The sequence below is a fragment of the Hippichthys cyanospilos genome, chromosome 19 (genome assembly GCF_059441005.1).
Source record: "Hippichthys cyanospilos isolate Australia breed blue-spotted pipefish chromosome 19, RoL_Hcya_1.0, whole genome shotgun sequence".
In the NCBI taxonomy this organism is placed as follows: Eukaryota; Metazoa; Chordata; class Actinopteri; order Syngnathiformes; family Syngnathidae; genus Hippichthys; species Hippichthys cyanospilos.
Window position 1 is genome coordinate 1,234,319 of NC_142387.1, and position 19,459 is coordinate 1,253,777.

General features: G+C 39.4%; 1 protein-coding gene across 2 annotated transcripts in view; it reads left to right on the forward strand.

The window, feature by feature from the left end:
- The window catches only part of pip4k2aa (phosphatidylinositol-5-phosphate 4-kinase, type II, alpha a), a 51,003-nt gene that overhangs the window by 29,874 nt on the left and 1,670 nt on the right, over positions 1–19,459 (forward strand). Inside the window, exons 7-11 of one of the 2 annotated variants that reach the window (XM_088402575.1) lie at positions 10,285–10,401; positions 15,448–15,561; positions 17,387–17,630; positions 17,711–17,814; positions 17,959–19,459. The exon at positions 17,959–19,459 is cut by the window's right edge and continues 1,670 nt beyond it. In XM_088402575.1, coding sequence (XP_088258701.1) covers positions 10,285–10,401; positions 15,448–15,561; positions 17,387–17,630; positions 17,711–17,814; positions 17,959–18,039 — 660 coding nt within the window. In that variant the 3' untranslated portion in view covers positions 18,040–19,459. The remainder of the gene's footprint in view (positions 1–10,284; positions 10,402–15,447; positions 15,562–17,386; positions 17,631–17,710; positions 17,815–17,958) is intronic. The other variant, XM_088402576.1, reaches the window with a different exon arrangement.

Below are 19,459 nucleotides of genomic sequence, written 5' to 3' on the forward strand. Positions count from 1 at the left end.
AGAGGCTTCTTCTATTATCGATTAAAAAGAAGGAAATCGCCGGTGATATGTTCTTGTTTGAGAAAAGTTCTAGTTTAAGAAAATAAATAAATAAATTCTGCGCGTTGGTCTCTGCTCCCCTCCGCCTCCACCCAGCTCAAGTCACGTCGCCCCAAAGGTAAATGTCTTTTTTCCTTTGTATATTTGTTATTTAATTTAACTGTACAGTAGATTTTGTTACTCATTTTTAATATGTGTATAAAGTCGTGATGTTTTTACCTAAGGTTTTTGCACGCGTTGCACGCATTCACTAATTAACATAGGTTTGGATTGCCCGTCATACAAGCAATTCGAGTTACGAGCATAGCTGCTGAACGGATTAAGTTCGTAACACGGGGGCCCACAGTACAAAACATTTGGAAATGTGATGAAAGCAATGACAAATGCCATTCTGTTGTGAGAAATTGCAAAACAGTTTGGGGATTTGTCCATGTTGTCATCTATCTATGTCATCATTTGTCCATGAGAATGTCATCTTAGTTTCAAGAAATGAGTCAAACCAATGGAGAAAAACTAAAAAATAAATTTGAAGTTGCTGTTTTGAAGTATATAGATAAATACCATGGTTTTAGAGGTCCGGCCCACTTATTGATATTCCTCTAATTGGCCCGCAAACTAAAACGAGTTTGACATCCTTGAACAAATTCCACCCCTATCCAGTTGTTGCTGTCTACAACAGTTTTCTTTTTTTATAAGCCTAAACACTGTATACCTATGGAAAGAAAATTATTAATGCCTGCGCATTTGTCTGAGTTTTTTTTTCTCTACTATGAAATCCTGCTCATTTTAATTTGACTTCAGCTTTTCATCCTGTTAAGTCCCAATCCTGTGATTAGTCATAGGATGATATCACATTCTGATGCTATGATAACCTTGAGCAAAAAAATCATATCGCGGTATTGAATTACAGGTCTAAATCTATATAATTTTTAAATCGTTTTTGCTGAGTAGCATTTATCTGCATTATAAAAAGTGTTTATTTTCAAACAATATATATTGCAGCATTTGTTGCTATAACAAACATTTACCATGATAAAATAAATATGTACAGTAAATAAAATCAAAACAAATCTTGAGTGAGCACAAAGGATTTTGAAATCCACAAAGTAGGGGACCCCTCTCCCCCTGAAATTTTCATGCATATACAGTAGACCCCCGGGTTACAGCATCCCTGGTTTAACTTTTTTTCATGTTGCGATGTAGAATACTGAGTTTTTTTGTTCCCTCTTTAAGGTATTTTCCCCGCTTTGAGAAAAAAAAAACACTCAGGTCTCTAGGGGGTTGGCTGTATTTGTGTTGTTTCGTCTCCATCTGCAGGCGTTCTTAGGTAATTGAACTTCTGTTGCCGTCAATGTCTCCATGCAATGCGTCTAAAATGCTGATCTTCTATCGGTTGGCGTCTCCTCATGGAGATGCTGGTCTGCTGTTGGTCGGCCTCACTCGTTTCAAAATGGTGGAACGGTAAAGCTTTGTTCTATCGCGAGTGGTTACAAATCAGTAATTGTAGTGCATTCTACTGCTTAATTCAAACTTGAATGGGTTAGCTATGGGTCCCAAGATTGCTAGTGATGTTAAAGAGAGATGTAAGAAGATGATTTATATGGAAACGAAGCTGGAGATAATCAAGCCGAGGCTATCCTTACCAGGTAATAGGGCATAACAAGCGCCACTCAAAGGTAAAAAATCTTTTCTATATTTTTTATTTATGATGTTTTCTGATTGTATATGTATATATGTATTGTGTATGTTACATATATGTAGCACTATGGTATTTTGGTACCAATTTTTAATATGTATGAACAATGTTGATGTTTTTACTTTTGGTTTAAACGCATTAGGCATTTAACATAGGTTTGGATTCCCCGCCATACGGTGAATTCGCCTTATGAGCCCAACCACAAAACGGATTAATCTCGTAACACAGGAGCTACCTGTACATGGGCACCCGCATTTTTTTGTACGTGAAAAGTATTATACTTTACATATTTGAGACAAAGAGTACTGCAGCACACATATTTACTTAAATCTTTAATCATTAAACCAACCTTCTACATTTTATTATAAAAGAAATCTAGGAATGTTATCCCCTTCCATTTTCATCCCTTGGCCGTAGTCGGGGAACACCGAGGGCCGGAATAACCCCTAGAGTAATGGCCCTCGATGTTGACCTAGAGTGGAGCCAGTAGCTGACTAAACATGATAACAGGGAAGCAGAATTTACACTTTTCTAATTCTAATCTAGAACAACATTACTCTTTATAACATCTCCCCAACACTCTTTTGTATCCTCGCTGATTTCCTCCCACTGCACATTGTCACTCCCCTGTGAGGTTGATCCTAATAGGCTGCTGCTGGAGGTACATCTTGGACAAGACTGACGAGACAATCAATGAGCTCACGGCACTCCTACAAGACACGTGAATGGCACCTAGTGTGACATCTACCCATGCGGGCCAGAGTTGCATCCCTCTTGCCCTCAGTAGTTGATGTCGTGCCGGGAGTCATGTGTCTTGTTGGAGTGCCCGTGACATGTATTTACTGTACAGTCAACTCATCTGTTTGGCATGCAGACAACCCTCACAGGTTTTTATATAGCTGTTTTTTTTTTCTACGAAAAAACGTGAAGCATTGAGGGTGCGAAAGGCAAAGCACAGACTGCAGAGGGTACACTACATTAAATATTTCTGAAATAACCACTTTGCATTTAGTATAAAATATAAAACTACAGCACAACAATATATATTTTTTTAATTATTGATTTGAAAGAAACTACCAGTAATTGTAATTTATGGTATTGATAGTAAATCAAACGATTTTCACGATTTTTTGTGGCGCATTATTTATTTAGTAATGTCTAATGCTTATTTTTTCTTACTTTTAATATGACTGCATGTTAATGAAGCTCACACCACTAAATTGAGAGTAGCAAGACGCTCTCTGCCTCATGGCCTGTGAGACATTGCATTGGGATTGCTGCCAGCGCTCACGTATTTGTATCCAACACGTGATAACACTACAGTTTTATATATATGTACGTGTGTGTGTGTGTGTGTGTGTGTGTGTGTGTACAACGTGAGGCCTCTAGATGGCGATCTTATGACTAGATGGCCTATTGCAGTCGTTTGTTAACCAGTACAGTCATCCAGTACAGTATATGGGCCCGTTCACATATCCATTTGCACATGAGAGGAAGCATGCAACTGTTGAAGCGAATGCCCTAGCGCAGAGGTGTCCAAAGTCGGTTCTCGAGGGTCGCTGTCCTGCATGTTTTCCAGGTTTCTTTTCTCGACACACATGGTTCAAATGATCAGGATCGTTATCAGGTTTCTGCTGACCCTGCTGATGAGCTGATCATTTGAATCAAGTGTGTCAGGAAAAGAAACCTGGAAAACATGTAGGACAGCGGCCCTCGAGGACCGACTTTGGACACCCCTGCCCTAGGGCAGTGTCTTTCAACCAGTGTGCTGCGAGATGTTGTCAGGTGTGCCGCACTTGACAATGTCACCTACGGCATTGACTGTGCCGCGGACAGCCCCCCCCCCCCCCCCCCCCCCCCACTTCCCCCGGTCCGCTCCCTCCCCCGGTCCGCTGTATGAATTTACGGCATTGACTGTGCCGCGAACAGCCCCCCCGGTCCGCTGTATAAATTTACAGCATTGACTGTGCCGCAGACAGCCCTCCCCTCCCCCCGCGGTGTGCCGCGGCGAACAAAAGGTTGGGAAACACTGCCCTAGGGCATTCGCTTCAACAGTTGCATGCTTCCTCTCATGCACAACTGGATATGTGATATATATGTGTGTGTATATATATATATATATATATATATATATATATATATATATATATATATATATGTATATATATATACATGTATATATGTATATATATATATATATATATATATATATATATATATATATATATATACTGTATGTATATGTATATATACAGTGGGCCCCCGTGTTACGAACTTAATCCTTTCAGCGGCTACGCTCGTAACTCGAACTGCTCGTATGACGGGCAATCCAAACCTATGTTAATTAGTGAATGCATGCAACGCGTGCAAAAACCTTAGGTAAAATCATCACGACATTATACACATATTAAAAATGAGTAACAATCTTCTGTACAGTTAAATAACATATGCAAAGGAAAATTGACATTTACCTTTGGGGCGACGTGACTTGTGCTGGGTGGAGGCGGAGGAGAGCAGAGACCAATCCGCAGAATTTATTTATTTTCTTAAACGGGAAGTTTTCTCAAACTAGAACATATCACCGGCGATTTCCTTCTCTTTAATCCATAATAGAAGAAGCCTCTCAATTTTGTTGGCGATCGAGGTCCGTCCCCCGGCAAGGAAAGTCTTGCCCTTAGAAGATTGCCGAGCGGTTACAGCCATACTCACGAGCAAGTTTAACCATGCGTGCGCCTCCTTCGTATTTTTTTTTTTTATTATCTCCTGCTTCGTTTCTATTGTCATCATCCTCTTACTTCTTCCTTTACCGCCACTAGCAATTTTAGAAGCCATGTCTAACAGATAAAGTTTGCAAAGTCTTAACAACATTCCTTCCTTCCGTTTTTGATTGATTTTCTCTCCTTCCTTCCGTCCAGACCAGCTGTGCCATTAAGCTAGATGAATGCGTTCGACCAATAGCATATCGGCATCTCCGCGACTGACACCGTGACTGAAACAGTGACTGACATTGTAAAAGCAATAGCATATCAGCGTTACCGTGTCATGCGTGAGCAGATGATTTCGTTGGTGTAGCAAAGCGAGGTCAGTTGTACGTACACATTGACTGCCAACGCGTGGTGAAATCATAGTTAAAACCATCACAAATTTACACACATTTAAAATTAGTACCATAATCCACTGTACAGTTAAATTTATTAACATGGATGTACAAAGGATAAATGACATTTTCCTCTGGGGCTACGTGACTTGAGCTGAGTGGAGACGGAGGTGAGCAGAGACCAACCCGCAGAATTTATTTATTTTCTTAAACAAGAACTTTTCTCAAACTAAAACATATCACCGGCGATTTCCTTCTCTTTAATCCATAATAGAAGAAGCCTCTCCATTTTGTTGTTGAGCGAGGTCCGTCCCCCAGCAAGGAAAGTCTTGCCCCTAGAAGATTGCCGAGCTGTTCCGTCCATACTCACGAGCAAGGTTAACTATGCATGCACATATATAACCCACCGCTTTTTATTTCGCAAAACACCTTTATATACTTTTTGGTTACACAACAACATGTCAGAACATTCCATTATACTGACGAGAATTTGCCAAATGGCAAAATCTGACCATATTAGGACAACTCTCCGCTGGGTATATAACCTTACATAATCCTGGCAGTTAGCCTGATCATGTCGGCACTTCAATTCATCCATAGTTCAATAACCTCTCTTCATCATTACCCCCTTTAGGGTCCTTGCACCCGAATATGTCCGCTCGTCTGTTTTTCAAACTCCGTGCGAGGTGCCGTGACTCCACATAGACACATCCAAATCCAACGTACGAACAAAGTCTGTGGGAGTCCTGCCGTGCGTCCGTACATGACGCAAAACGGCGGGGGAACACGTCACGTGTAACGATCCACCCAGGGCAAGACAAGAACAAATGAACATAGTCCGGTTCACACCATCACCCCCCAAAGGATTATTCAGCCTCCGTAAGAACAGTCTTGGGCAAATTACAAAATTGCTAATCCGGTTATCGGTCTATGCCTCCCCATGATTGAAGGTAAGGTTGAATTCCTGCAAATTTAATCTCTAATGTAAACAGAATATGACCGTGAAGCATGGATTTATTACTGGTATCAATTTGGACCAAACCGATACAGTATTGGTAGAAAACTCTGGTTAGCTTCAACATGTCAAAATGTATTCATATTCTTGATCTTACGAAGCTTTTGTTCTTTCTGGATCATTGTTGCCTGATTGTGTATTACTTAACAACAAAACTGCAGATTTTATGTCGTTATGGGCCTAAACATAGAACTTTTAGGAGGCAACGAAATCCTGCTGATGAAATCTCACAACATGAGATCTTGGCTAAAAATGAGAAAACGTGACCTGCGAGATCAAAACAAACGTAAGTTGCTGCCAACAAGGGGCTGCGTCATTGCCCCCCTTCCCCATCGTCTTTCCTCCAGCCATCTACCTGTTGTGCATCCAGCTCCTTTGGTATGATCCTCTGGCTTCCCATTCCATTCTAGAGAAATAGTCTCATCTCTTCAGCATGTTTTGGGTTGTCCCTAGAGCCTGGAAGCATCCTAATCAGATGCCCGGGCCACCTTAACTGGCTCGTCTCAACGTAGAGGAGCAGCGGCTCAACACTCAACACTGAGTCCAACACTGTATCCCTTCCGGGTGACTGAGCTTCTCACCTTATCTCTAAGAGAGAGCCTGGACACCCCGTAGAGGAAACTCATTTCGGCCGCTTGTATCTGGGATCTTGTTCTTTCAGTCATAGCCCATAGGTTGTGACCTTGTGAGGGCAGAAAGATCGATTGACCGTTAAACAGAGAGTTTGCCTTTGGCTCAGCTCTTTCTTCACCACGACAGACCGGTATGGCACCTCCCCCAAAAGGACTACCCTTTATGTCGATAATTGGATCTGGTTTTCCCTTGCCTGAATGTGGATCCCCCCTCTGGAGCCAGGCCTGGAGGTGGGGTTTGCTGGCAAGCGCCTGGTGGACCTGCATCCACAGAGTTTGGCCGGATTCAAGCTGAAAGCGGTACAGTTTGATTTGTCACAATTTGGTTGTAACTATTTGAAATCTCTGTAGTGGTGCCAAAAGGACATTTTCCTGCTTGACTTTTGTTTGGCTGAGCTTTTTTTTTTTCTTTCTCATCACAGAGTCCATTAATGTGAAATTAATACTTTTTAAACATGAGTTTCAACACAAAACAGCTGGAGATTATGGTGGCTCTGAAATTTAAATCCCCTAAACAAATAACTTAGCAAACAAAAAAAGTTGATCACAAAAAAAAAAAAATCATAATAGAGAGTATGAAACACAATTGTAAATCAGAAATCACAAACAAAAAAGTACAACATACAAAACATTAATGGCAAATAAAATAAAACACAATACAAAAGATGGAATGTAAACAAAAACAAAATTGTTCGGAACAATAAAACAAAAACATTACAAAAAGTGAAACACAATTGTAAATCAGGGACTGCAAACAAAAAACAAAACTGATGGCAAATAAAAAGATGAAACATTAACAAAAAATGAAAATTATCTGCAAACAAAGAACAAAACAACGCAACATCGTAAAATCAAAGCCAACAAATTTGGTCAAACAAACGTATAAACAAACACATTACAAGAGACGAAAGAACTGCAAATCAAGAATCGTAAGCATCCAAAAAAAGCACATTACCAAAGAAACACACGAAGTCTTTCAGTGCCATGGACGAGATTTCTCGTCTTTTAAAATACTTACATTGTGTGCCAATGACGAGATTTCTCGTCAAATTCTTTTTATGAAAGCGTAGCTGACACCCTTGACTAATGCCTCTATTAATATTATTTTACTTTATTTAACCGGGGAAATTCCATTGAGATTAAAAACCTCTTTTTCAAAGGAGCCCTGGCCAAGAGGCAGCAAAAAGACAATTACAACAAAATTAAAATATTAAGCCAAATTAACTGTAGTGATCAACTGTGGCCATTGGATGGTAGTGTTGCTTACACTGAAGAAACCCTTGCATTTAGTACTGCGCATACATATTTACATACTCGTACTTCAAATTAAGGAACGGAGATCAATCTTTCATATGATGCCACCCTTGTTTACATACAGTAGACATAACACAAACTATTTTGTTGGCCTTTAAAGATGACTGACAATGCTAAAAATCAGCTGGCACTCTCGGGGTTGCTTTTTCAGATAACGCTTGGCAGGGAAAGAGCTAACACAAGTGAAACACACCAACATTTTGCTCATGACTGATTGGCCTGTTTCAAACAGCAACGGCTCATCTACAAGGATTCAGCGCATGGGATCGTTCTTCAGAAGAATAAGGTGATATATGGGTGCGGTGGATGAAATAGTGCACAGTATTTCAACGTTAAGTCCTTGAAGCCTCTCACCGCTCCTGCTTCACATTGGTGGCACCTCCTACCCTCCCCAACTACTTTGTGTCGGGAAACGTTGGTGTGCTTTTATTTTTTAGTGTTCTCTTTTTTTATTGTGTGTGTTTGTGCTGTTTCATTTGTTTGATTGCAATTCTTGATTTGCTTTTCTGCTTTGTTTCTTGTAATGTGCTTTGTTTTGCAAATATTTCTTTTTTTTTTGTTTGTTTGCCAGTTATTTTTCATTTGTTTTTTTTTGTATCCCTAATTTGCAGGTGTTTTATCTTTTGTAACATGCTTTTTTTGCAAATTGGTTGTCTTGTAAGTTTTTTGGTTTTATTTAACAGTTATTTTTCGTTTATTTTTGTTTGCAATTCCTAATTTGCAGGTGTCAGCTTTTGTAATTTTTTTGATAATCTACTTTTTTGTTTTTCGTCTTCATAATTTGTGTTTTTGTCTGCCAATATTCTTTTTATATACTGTTCCCTTTTTTGTGATACCTGATTTGCAGAGGATACCTTGTGATCATATGAAACCCTGCATTTGTAGTTCTAATTGTACTCTCTTACATGTCTTTTAGTACTGCAGAACCTAAAACAATATTTGTCAGTTTAGACACTAGGTGTAGTACTGTTACTCCTGACTGAGTGAGCATTTAGCTACATGATACATTCTTCTATCATAATTGGGTGTTGTCAACTTTTCAACTGTAAGAGCTTATAGCAGCAGGTGAAAGATGAACTGTTGTGTTAATAGACGGTGCAGTGTGTGTTTTAAAATGCCTTCGAATAGTCGTACAAGAAGCATGGTGGAATTCTTCCAACTGCATGAAACTGCATGGAAAGGCAACTTCCAATTGCCTTTCATGCATGCATCTGCATGGTATATATTTCTTCTGCGTCCTTAAATTGTTACAGGCTATCTAACACATGATAGTGTGAACACGAGCCCCATTTTATTCCATATTGTCTTTGTTTTTCGCCCATGTCACATCTGCTTTAGTTTTTTTGCCAAACCTAGCCATCATTTAGGATATGGATAGCAATTTCAGCAATTTCTTAAAGTCATTAATAATTTAAAATCTGAAAAAAAAAGTTTATCTTTGGAACACCTACCACCCACCTTTGGAAACTGTTGGATCTCTGGTACTCACAACACGAAAATGCGATGTGTTCCAACAGAAATGGTTGGAGTCCCAAAAAATTGCGCTGTAAAATTGACAGTCAAGGGTCAAACTGCATTTGCAAGACATGAGCAAAAACTAACAACAAATATGAACAAATGTCACAGTAAACATTATTACAATAACAGAACTTACATGTACAGGGTCAGGCAAAATGATGTGACACATTTGTCGGTTTAATCAAAGACAAAGTAAAGAAACAAAAAAGTGTGTTTTTTTGTTTTTTGTTTTTTTTAAAGTAAGTACATATAATGTCATTCTGTTGAACTGAAGCGTTTGATTTTTGTTTCAATGCAGATCCAGTAGCTCTGAAGCTGGTAACCCATAACAAAATCGTGTTACGAGCTGTTACGGTATCATTTGTACCAAGTTTAAAGTGCAAATGGAACGCTCTTTGTGTTGCAGTTTTGGATTCGTTTGTTTTGATAAACGTTTCCACACTGAAAGCATGATGTTCATCAGTCTAATTAATGGCATCAAAAACAAAACGTAATGGCACTATACAAAGACAAAAGGCATTTCATGTACTTTTCGAAAAAAAAAATGTTACTCTACTTTATTTGTCTTTTATTACAAATTTACTACAAATGTGTCATTATTTTGCCTGACTGTATGTCCACTTGTAAAGGCAATTTGAACAAGAAAAAAACACGATTACATGCAGAGCAAAGTAATTCAGACTTTAAACACATTCAGTTGAGGAATACAAAGTTTAATGTATTATAGATTCGGTACATAGTGATAAACAGAATTTGATGCAATGTGGCTGAGTAAACTGAGTAAAAACAGTTTGACTGGCCACTGACCAAAGTAATTTTCTGCAAAATGGCCTTTCAAACCCTTCTCCAATTTTTTAAAGAAAATGACCTTTTACATTTTAAATACTATGCCTTTACTTCCAACCTTCCCTCCCTTCCTCTCTCCTTCTGTCTTTTACCCTAACTGCCCCTTCCTCGCTTCCCCCTTTTCTAGCAGCCGCTCCCACCTGAGGAAGTGCCCCTGCGGCCCAAATCTGGTAACGTACAGCAAAGGCTGCAAACACTGCGGATTGCTACGCGCTTTTACTGCGCCATGAAACACGTAAGAGATGTAAGACAACCAGGGCTCTATACCAGGCATTACCGACCTAACCAATCTTTTGTCATTATTTTTTTTTCGACAGGAACTAGAGATTTTTTAAAGGCCATATAATGTGGCATCTATTTTCACATGCAACATACAGCCAACCTATATTCATTGCCTTAGAAAGTTCTTTCAATAATTGTAAAAAAAACTTGCAACAAGGAACAGCAAAAGGTTTGAATAGTGTGTAAAAGGGAAGCTCAAACTTAAATATACAGAGTAGCATGTACAATACAGTAAAGAGTTTTTGTTTTTTTAAAAAACCAGTGCAGAAATGCATGCCTCAAAGAGACAATGCTGCAATGAAAAGAATTTGCCCTACAAGCTTCTGAGCACTGATGAGATTTACTGGCTAGCTGCCTCTGTTGGCAAACCACTTTGTTTTGTGTGGAGAAAAATTGGCACTCGACATGTGTCACAATCAGTACTCGAGTTAAGAGAAGATCCAATATGATTCAGACTAGACATGTTAATTTATTTATTTTTCCCATGAGGTGCAGCATATGTTCACCTGACTGTCAGTACAGATGAGCAGTGTGACTTCAGTTTGTAAGTCTTCCACCTTTTCAGGAATTAAAGCACTTTTTAGCACCTCCCAGTTAGAGAGCATACTGTAGCCTACAGTTCAATGACATGGTTGTAAGCAAGTGGGTGTTATTTTTTTTCAAGCTTGCTTTGTATGTATTGTATCGCAACATGATTTCATTAAGGTTTAACGCATGATGTCTTACTTTCATAATGATTCATAGTGAAAGTCAACCTCTTTACATCTATATGTTCTATGCACCCCCACTAGTCTAAACATAGCATCGTGGTTAGCGTTGCATTGTTAAGTGAGCATCTAAAGCATATCAAGGGGCAGCCAATTTGTCGGAGGCTTTCTTCTAGAATGACTTTTATTTTGACAGCAAGAGGCAAAACGGCCGCTTCCTGGGATGGATAAAAAGGAATACATTTTGTCCTTAATTCATTCTCAACAAATACCAATCAGATTATTGGGGCTACTTTGAACATAGTATTGTATAAATAACAAAATTACGGGGGCTGACCCTTCAAGTAATTGTCAGTGATGTCGGTTGGCAATACAACGCACCAGCTTTCTGGCATTGTTCTCACTGACACAGAGGTTTTTTTTTTTTTGTTTTTTAATATTTCTGTTTCTTTTGCATCTGTACTGCAACCATTATTACCACCAGCTGACACTTGAGGCTCAAGCTTCAGACTAAAATTAGACATTGTTAGTGTTCTAGAACAGTGGTTTTCAATCTTTTATCATAGATGTGAAATATCTTTTCAGGTGAGTACCCTTTAACGGTTAAAGGGTAAAGTTTAACCTGTGCAAAGCAGTTTGAGTTTAAAAAAATAAAAATGAAAAAGACTTAAAACATGCCATCAGTGTGTGATTTATTAACCTTTAGATCCTTTAGAACTTATTTGTATTGGTCCATAGAAAATACGCAACCTACAGTAATAGTGATAGTGAAAATTGGGTTGAATCGTTCTAGTATGGGGGAGAATCTGGCTTCTTACAAAAATGAAATTGAATAACCTACTGAACATAAAATTTGTTTTACAAACTTATATTTTCCTGAAGCAAATAATTATATAATTATTTTCAAAAGTTTTTTGCATGTGTTTGTTTGATTTAAGCTCTTGAGTACACTCCAAAGTTCCTTCAAGTACCCCCAGGGGTTCTAGTATCCCATTTGAGAACCACTGTTCTAAAAAGACGAACAATTGATACCATAGCTAACTAGTCAGCCATATTTTTAAAATGCTTAGTTATGACCCATGTCTACACGTGTTCAATTGTCCTTTTATTTATTTTTTAGATGTTTTATATTATGTTCTTTGTAAAGATGTAGACCATAATTGTGTGTGCAAGTGTGTGATGTCTGAGGTCTTTATACTGCTACAAAGTCTGCTTCCAAGTTACATGTTGCTGTTTTCTGCTGCTGCCATAGAATTGCTGTAGTAAACTGCTGCTGACCCTCTCGTTACCTCATTTCCTGCTCTATATCCTGAACATCAGGCCCCATTATCACTGACTCCTTCCATGGGCTGCTGCCAGGATTACCAAATCTTGATTTTTTTTTATTTATTTATTTATTTTTTTTTTATGAACAAAATTTCCCCAGTGTTTAGGAACTGATCAAAATTATCATTTAAAAGAAACATAACAATGGCTGAAATTAATAGAGCATTTCTACATATTTATTTTAAAAGTAAAAACATTTCAGAAAATTTGATCACTTATGAAAATATTGCAACAGTTGGGTCTGTACATTCCGAGGCGCATGCCTCTGTTACACAACTGATTTGACGTGAGGCTTGAAAAGAGATATGCCTTGGTTTGGACTGACCAAACCCCCCCCCCCCCCCCCCCCCCCCCCCCCCCCCCCGCCATAAGTGAAAACCGCAAAGTAGTGGTGTGACACACAGTATACAGTTGTGCTCATAAGTTTACATACCCTGGCAGAATTTATGAATTCTTGGCCATTTTTCGGAGAATATAAATGGTAACGCAAAAACATTTCTTTGACTCATGGTCAGTGCTTGGGTGAAGCCATTTATTATCAAACAACTGTGTTTATTCTTTTTAAATCTTAATGACAATAGAAAGAACACAAATGACCCTGATCAAAAGTTTATATACCCTTGAGATTTTGGCGTGATAACATGCACAAAAGTTGACACTAATGGGTTTGAATGGCTACTAAAGGTAACCATGAACACCTGTGATCTGTCTGCTTGGAATCAGTGTGTGTATAAATGTTCAGGGAGTTTCTGGGCTCCTGACAGACCCTTGCACTGACATCTCTGGACTATGAGTCATGGGGAAAGCAAAAGAATTGTCAAAAGATCTGCGGGAAAAAGTCATTGAACTGTATAAAACAGAAAAGGGATAGAAGAAGATATCGAAGGATCTGAGAATGCCAATCAGCAGTGTTCAAACTCTGAGAAGTGGAAGATGAGGGATTCTGTTGGGACCAAACCTCGATCAGGTCGACCAACAAAAGTTTCTGCCACAACAGCCAGGAAAATTGTTCGAGATGCAAAGAAAAACTCACAAGATAACTTCAGCTGAAATACAGGACTCTGAAAAAAAGTGGTGTGGATGTTTCAAGATGCACGATAAGGCCTCATGGTGGAGTCGCCAGAAGAAAGCCATTACTATGCTAATGCCACAAAAAAAAAATCACACTTACAATATGCCAAACAGCACAGAGACAAGCCTCAAAACTTCGGGAACAAAATCCTTTGTAGTGATGAGACCAAAATTGAACCTTTTGGCCACAACCATAACCGTTACATTTGGAGAGGAGTCAACAAGGCCTATGATGAAAGATACACCGTTCCTACTGTGAAACATGGAGGTGGATCGCTGATGTTTTGAGGATGTAAGAGCTACAAAGGCACGGGAAACATGGTCAAAATTGATGGCAAGATGAATGCAGCATGTTATCAAAAAATACTACAGGAAAATTTGCACTCATCAAAAAAATACTACAGGAAAATTTGCACTCATCAGCCCGGAAGCTGCACATGGAATGTACAGTGATCCCTCGTTTATCGTGGGGCTTACGTTCCAAAAATGGCAGGCGCAAAGTGAAATCTGTGAAGTAGTCAGCTTTATTTTTTTTTTATAATTTTACAATGCAATATACAATATATTTTAAAGCCCAAAATGTATTTAAAACAATACTTTTAATATAGTAATACAAGGTTGGAAACATACAGTGTCTGTTTCTACTGAAGGCATAGGAGTCTTTCTCCAAGAGAAGAACATTGTTATGGGTAGTTGTTGGCGGTCTTTCTTTTTCTGAGCAAGATTTTCACAAACAGATGTGCCCAGACATAGAATTATGTCTTTTATGACATAATTTCTTTATGACAAAAGAAATCTAGGTAAAAGTCAGATTTCTAAAGCTGATTTCCCCATTGCTGTCTTGTGTGCTTACATTAGTTTGTTGTAGTTTGTTTGCTCTCAGCACGCCTACAAGTCACGTGATCGGCTCCCAGAGACCAAGGTGTCAATCAATGTGCTTACTAGCACGTTCTTAACGTGTGCGCACACAGGCGGTTACTGGAGAGACACTGGAGAGACGAAAGCGAGCTTTTGGATCCTCTTGCCTTTTGTAATCAATTGACAAGTGAAAAACCAATTCAGTACAGCATCAATATTTTATTTCTAGACAACAGTAAAGCCCCTGAGCCAATCAGGATTCAGAGCACAATGCACTGTGAAAAATATCCACATTGTAAAAAAATCTGTGAAGCAGCGAAGCCGTGAAAGATGAACCGCGATAGAGCGAGGGCTCACTGTATTTGGATACTCCAACATGATCATGATCCAAAACACAAAGCCAAGTCAACTTGTCATTGGTTACGGCAGAAGAAATTGAAGGTTCTGGAGTGGCCATCTCAGTCTCCTGACCACAATATCATTGAGCCACTCTGGGGAGATCCCAACCGTGCAGTTCGTATAAGACAGCCCAAGAATTTACAGAAACTGGAGGCCTTTTGCCAAGAAGAATGGGTACCTTTACCATTAGAGAAAATAAAGAAATTGATTTATTAATTGATTGATTGAAAGAACTTCACTCACAACTACCACAAAAGACTCCAAGCTGTCATTGCTGTTAAAGGGGGCAATACACGGTATTAAAAACTGGGGTATGTAAACTTTTGATCAGGGTCATTTGTGTAGTTTCTTTTGTCATTATGATTTAAAAAGACTAAACACGGTTGTTTGATAATAAATGGCTTCACCCAAGCACTAACCATGAGTGAAAGAAAACATTTTGTGTTATCATTTATATTCTCTGAAAAATTACCAAGAATTCATACATTCTGCCAGGGTATATAAACTTATGAGCACAACTGTGTGTGTTGGTTGCAAATAAGAGACACTTTTTTAGCACCAGCATTCTGGTATATTTTTTCCCAGTTCTCACTGCCTGATTCTGATTATTGTCACTGTGACCACCGATCTCTCATGCTAACAACTAGGCCAAGGAGTTGCCTACATACAAGGACAACGACTTTATCAATGATGGCCAGAAGATCTGCATCAATGATGAAAACAAGAACCTGTTTTTGGAGAGGCTCCGGAAAGATGTAGAGGTATGTCTTTCCAGAAGTATGGAAACGAAGCAGGAACTTCTTTTGACGCTAAATTCCACTCTACACCAAACAAAATAACTGAACTAATTGAAAGTGAGGTGGAATAAATTAGCCAGCCAGTGATTCATTTTTTTCTGCAAGAGGACAAATCAAAATAGCGAAGTAAAACTGCAATAGATGAAGTTTTAGTGACAAATGAATACCCGCAATAGAATGAAAACACAATAACTGTACTGCAAAGTCGTGAGGAAGCACTATGTTTTTGGGGTGTGCCCAAAAATCAATTCAAATAAGAATCATGATTCTCATTTGCTATGATTGAAATCCATTTAAAATGTCCCAAAATCAACATTATAAATAAAAAGAAATCGATCTGCTTCCTGTTGGCTTCCGTATTACGTCAGTGGCTCGCTTTGGCATGACGTCACAATGCAGCCAGTTCTGGAAAGTCAAACTCTAGTAAAACTACAAAGTAAAACTGCAATAAATAGTAATAATAAAAATGGATTTAATTTAAAATGCACTTTCCATTCAACAGAATCTCAAAGTGCTACAAGAAAAGAATGACCAGTGAGAGGAATGTCTTGACTGGAAAAAGTGATACTGGTTATGGGAGATAAGTTGATCTGATCCATTTGAAAGCAGTGTTATTGAGTCTGATGGATTGAAGGCGAGTAAACAGAATATTGTGGTCAACAGTGTCAAAAGCAGCAGTAAGATCCAGTAGAACAAGCAGGGAAGGGGGAGACGTCTTGAGCAGGTTTTCCCCCAAGGTTTTTGCGGTTAAGATGATTGTGAAACTGTATGGACACAACTTTCTCCAAGATCTCTCAGAGGAATGGAAGATTTCAGATTGGCCTGTAGTTAGAGAGTACTTAAGTGTCGAGGGAGGGTGTTTTGAGAGGAGGGCTGAGGATGGCGTTTTTCAGGGCTGAAGGGATGCAGCCAGTCTGTAGGGAGAGATTTATGATTTTAGTGATTGGGGAGTTAATTGCAGAGATGTTGTTTTTGACAAGGGTGGTGGGGAACGGGTCCAGAGCACAGGTGGGGGTTTCATCCCATGAACAATGTCCTCAATCTCTTGCTGTGAGGTGCTGACGAAACAAGAGAGGGGGTGGGAGACCACAGGCAGTGTTACAAAATTTTGGACAGGTTGAATGACAGGAACAGAGAGAAGAGAGCGGATATTGTCCACTTTGTTTTTGAAGGAATCTCTGTGTGTCTTGCACCATTCTTCCGTGAGGTCATTCTGCTTTTGGGTTTGTGGTTTCAGAAAGTGGGTAATGGTGGAAAATAGAGTTTTAGAGTTGCCTGGGATGTTAATTAAGCCAGAATAGAATAGTGACTGTGCCTCTGATGGACATTGCATAGATTTTTTTTTTTTTTTTTTTTTTGGTGCTCCTTGTAGACCAGTTTGTGGACAGTTAGTCCAGTGGTAAAGGGGGGGTGGGGGGCTGTTGTCAGCGCCATGGCAGCCCAACGAGGTAGTTGCAAAGTGTTCACCAGGGCAGACCACCCAAGCATGGGTGCACACTAAGTGAGCCACCCTTGAAGCATCTTGCTCCCCGCAAATCTGCATCGATTGGTATTTTTTGGCATACACACCCCTAGTGTCGCTTGGTTTACAACAGGCTGTATCAAACACATAAGCTCTTATTTAGAGAACAAGATTCAGAACTTTGTCCCAAAAGGTATATGACAGGCTGTTATAGAACATACAACCTCTTTGAGAACAAGATTCAGAATGTCTGCAAAAAAATAAAAATAAAAAAAATGCTCTTACTGCCGTAATCTGTCTGCTTTCACCCTCATTTACCATCATTAGTTCCTGGCACAACTGAAGCTCATGGACTATAGTCTTCTGGTGGGAATCCACGATGTGGAACGAGCAGAGCAGGAAGAGGTGGAGAGCGAGGATAACGAGGCCGAGGAAGAAGGTGGGGAGAGCGACGGAGGGGCCATCGGGACCCCACCTGACAGTCCTAGCAACACCTTGGATAGCACTAAGCCCCTTTCCCCAGGAGAGTTTGATCCCACCATTGACGTCTATGCCATCAAAAGCAGTGAAAGTGAGGCTACACCACAATGCCCAAGCTCTTGCTTCCCCTTAGCTGGCATATACTTATGAGAACTTGGATTTGTCCTGCAGGTGCCCCTAGGAAAGAAGTTTACTTCATGGCTATCATTGACATCCTGCAACATTATGATGCCAAGAAGAAGGCAGCCCATGCAGCAAAGACAGTTAAACATGGCGTAAGAATCTACCATTGTTTTGGTCAAATATTGCAAGTTTAATTTCATAAGAGTGTCGTTGAATTGCAGAAGAATGATTCCAGACAAATGAGAAACCCAATCCACGGTGAAGTTCACATGAAATTATGCATTTTCATTACGCAGGCTGGAGCCGAAATCTCAACCGTGAATCCTGAGCAGTACTCCAAGAGGTTTTATGACTTCATCACCACTATTCTATCCTAGCCCGCACACGCACAGGGAGTTGCTTAGGCTCTCGGGAGTGGGGGGTGGATAAAAAATGTGATTGAAAGAATGAAGGTACTGAGATGTGTTACAGTATGTATGACTCTCCCTTCCCCATTTCATCACCTCTTCCTCTTAGTACAGCAGCTGAAACATTGTTCGTTTACATTCATTGTGTTCTTCTTGAGTTTTACTTGGCTTTCCTAGGATGAGTCGCTTATCAAAAGCAAGTTCCCCCCCCTTAGAGGAATTAGTCCATGTTTTGACATTTCCGTGGAAATGTTGCTGTTAAATTGCCTCGTACAACTCATCAATTTTGTGTTTGTTGTCAGACTCTTAAGATATCGGCTGGGCTGGGTGCGGGGGTCGAATGCCGCACAGAGCCACAAGCAATTGCATGCTATGAAACTTTTTGATGCGCTTTAGAAAGTAGGAAAGAAGTCTTCCAGTTGGTGTTAAGAAAACACAAGCAAGTGCCCTCTCACACAACAGCCACAACCCTGCATCCCTGCTGTTGTGGCCACGTTGTGTTTAGTCACTTTGTGTCCTCTTACTGTGCCCTCCTGTCGTTTGTTGCTACAGCGCTTCCCCTCATGCCATGCACTCTTTTTTGTTTGTCATTTTATTTGTGTCAAGGACTGAATAAGTGTGACATGGGGAAGTGTCTTTAAAAGGACGTCTTTTAACATTGTAAAAGTAACTTCTGAAGTAGCAGTCTTTTCAGGAATCAACAGCAGCCATGAACAGGTTTTAGCATCAGCACCTTATGTTTGAAAAAAAAAAATATATATATATATATATATATGTATATATATATATATAAAATTATTGCACTTTTTTTGTCTTTAGAGTCCATGAAAAACATTTGAGCTTTTATTGCATTTGTTTCCACGAAGAGGAATCCTAGAAAATTAGAATTGTTGCACTTTTTTTTGTCATTAAAGTCCAGGACAACCTTTGACCTTTTATTATATTTGTTGCAATTAAGAGGAATTATATCAATAATGAGTGGGGGGAGCTCCAGGGACTTCCCCCAATTTGATGAGAAACCAGAAAAGTATTACTTTGGGATGAGGGGTAGAAAACATCCATTTGTGCCACGGCCATATTGTTGCCTCACAATCCTCACACCCCACCTCCCAACACTGCATTTCCACATTCACATCACTCCAATCATTTGGGCAGCATCATTTAGTTTTACTTGGCTTGTTGCTCTACGTTTGTTGGGATCACAATGAATATAGAATCTTGATTTTAAAATTGATCCCTTGCTGCTTCATCCAGAGACAATGTTATTGCAATAGTTCATTTGTTTTGTTTACGAAGCATCTTAAAAAGTACCTTGATCAGTCAGTAGTTGCAAAATGAACATTTCCTTCCTACATTTTCGAGGCACATGTCGAATGACCACAGACACAAA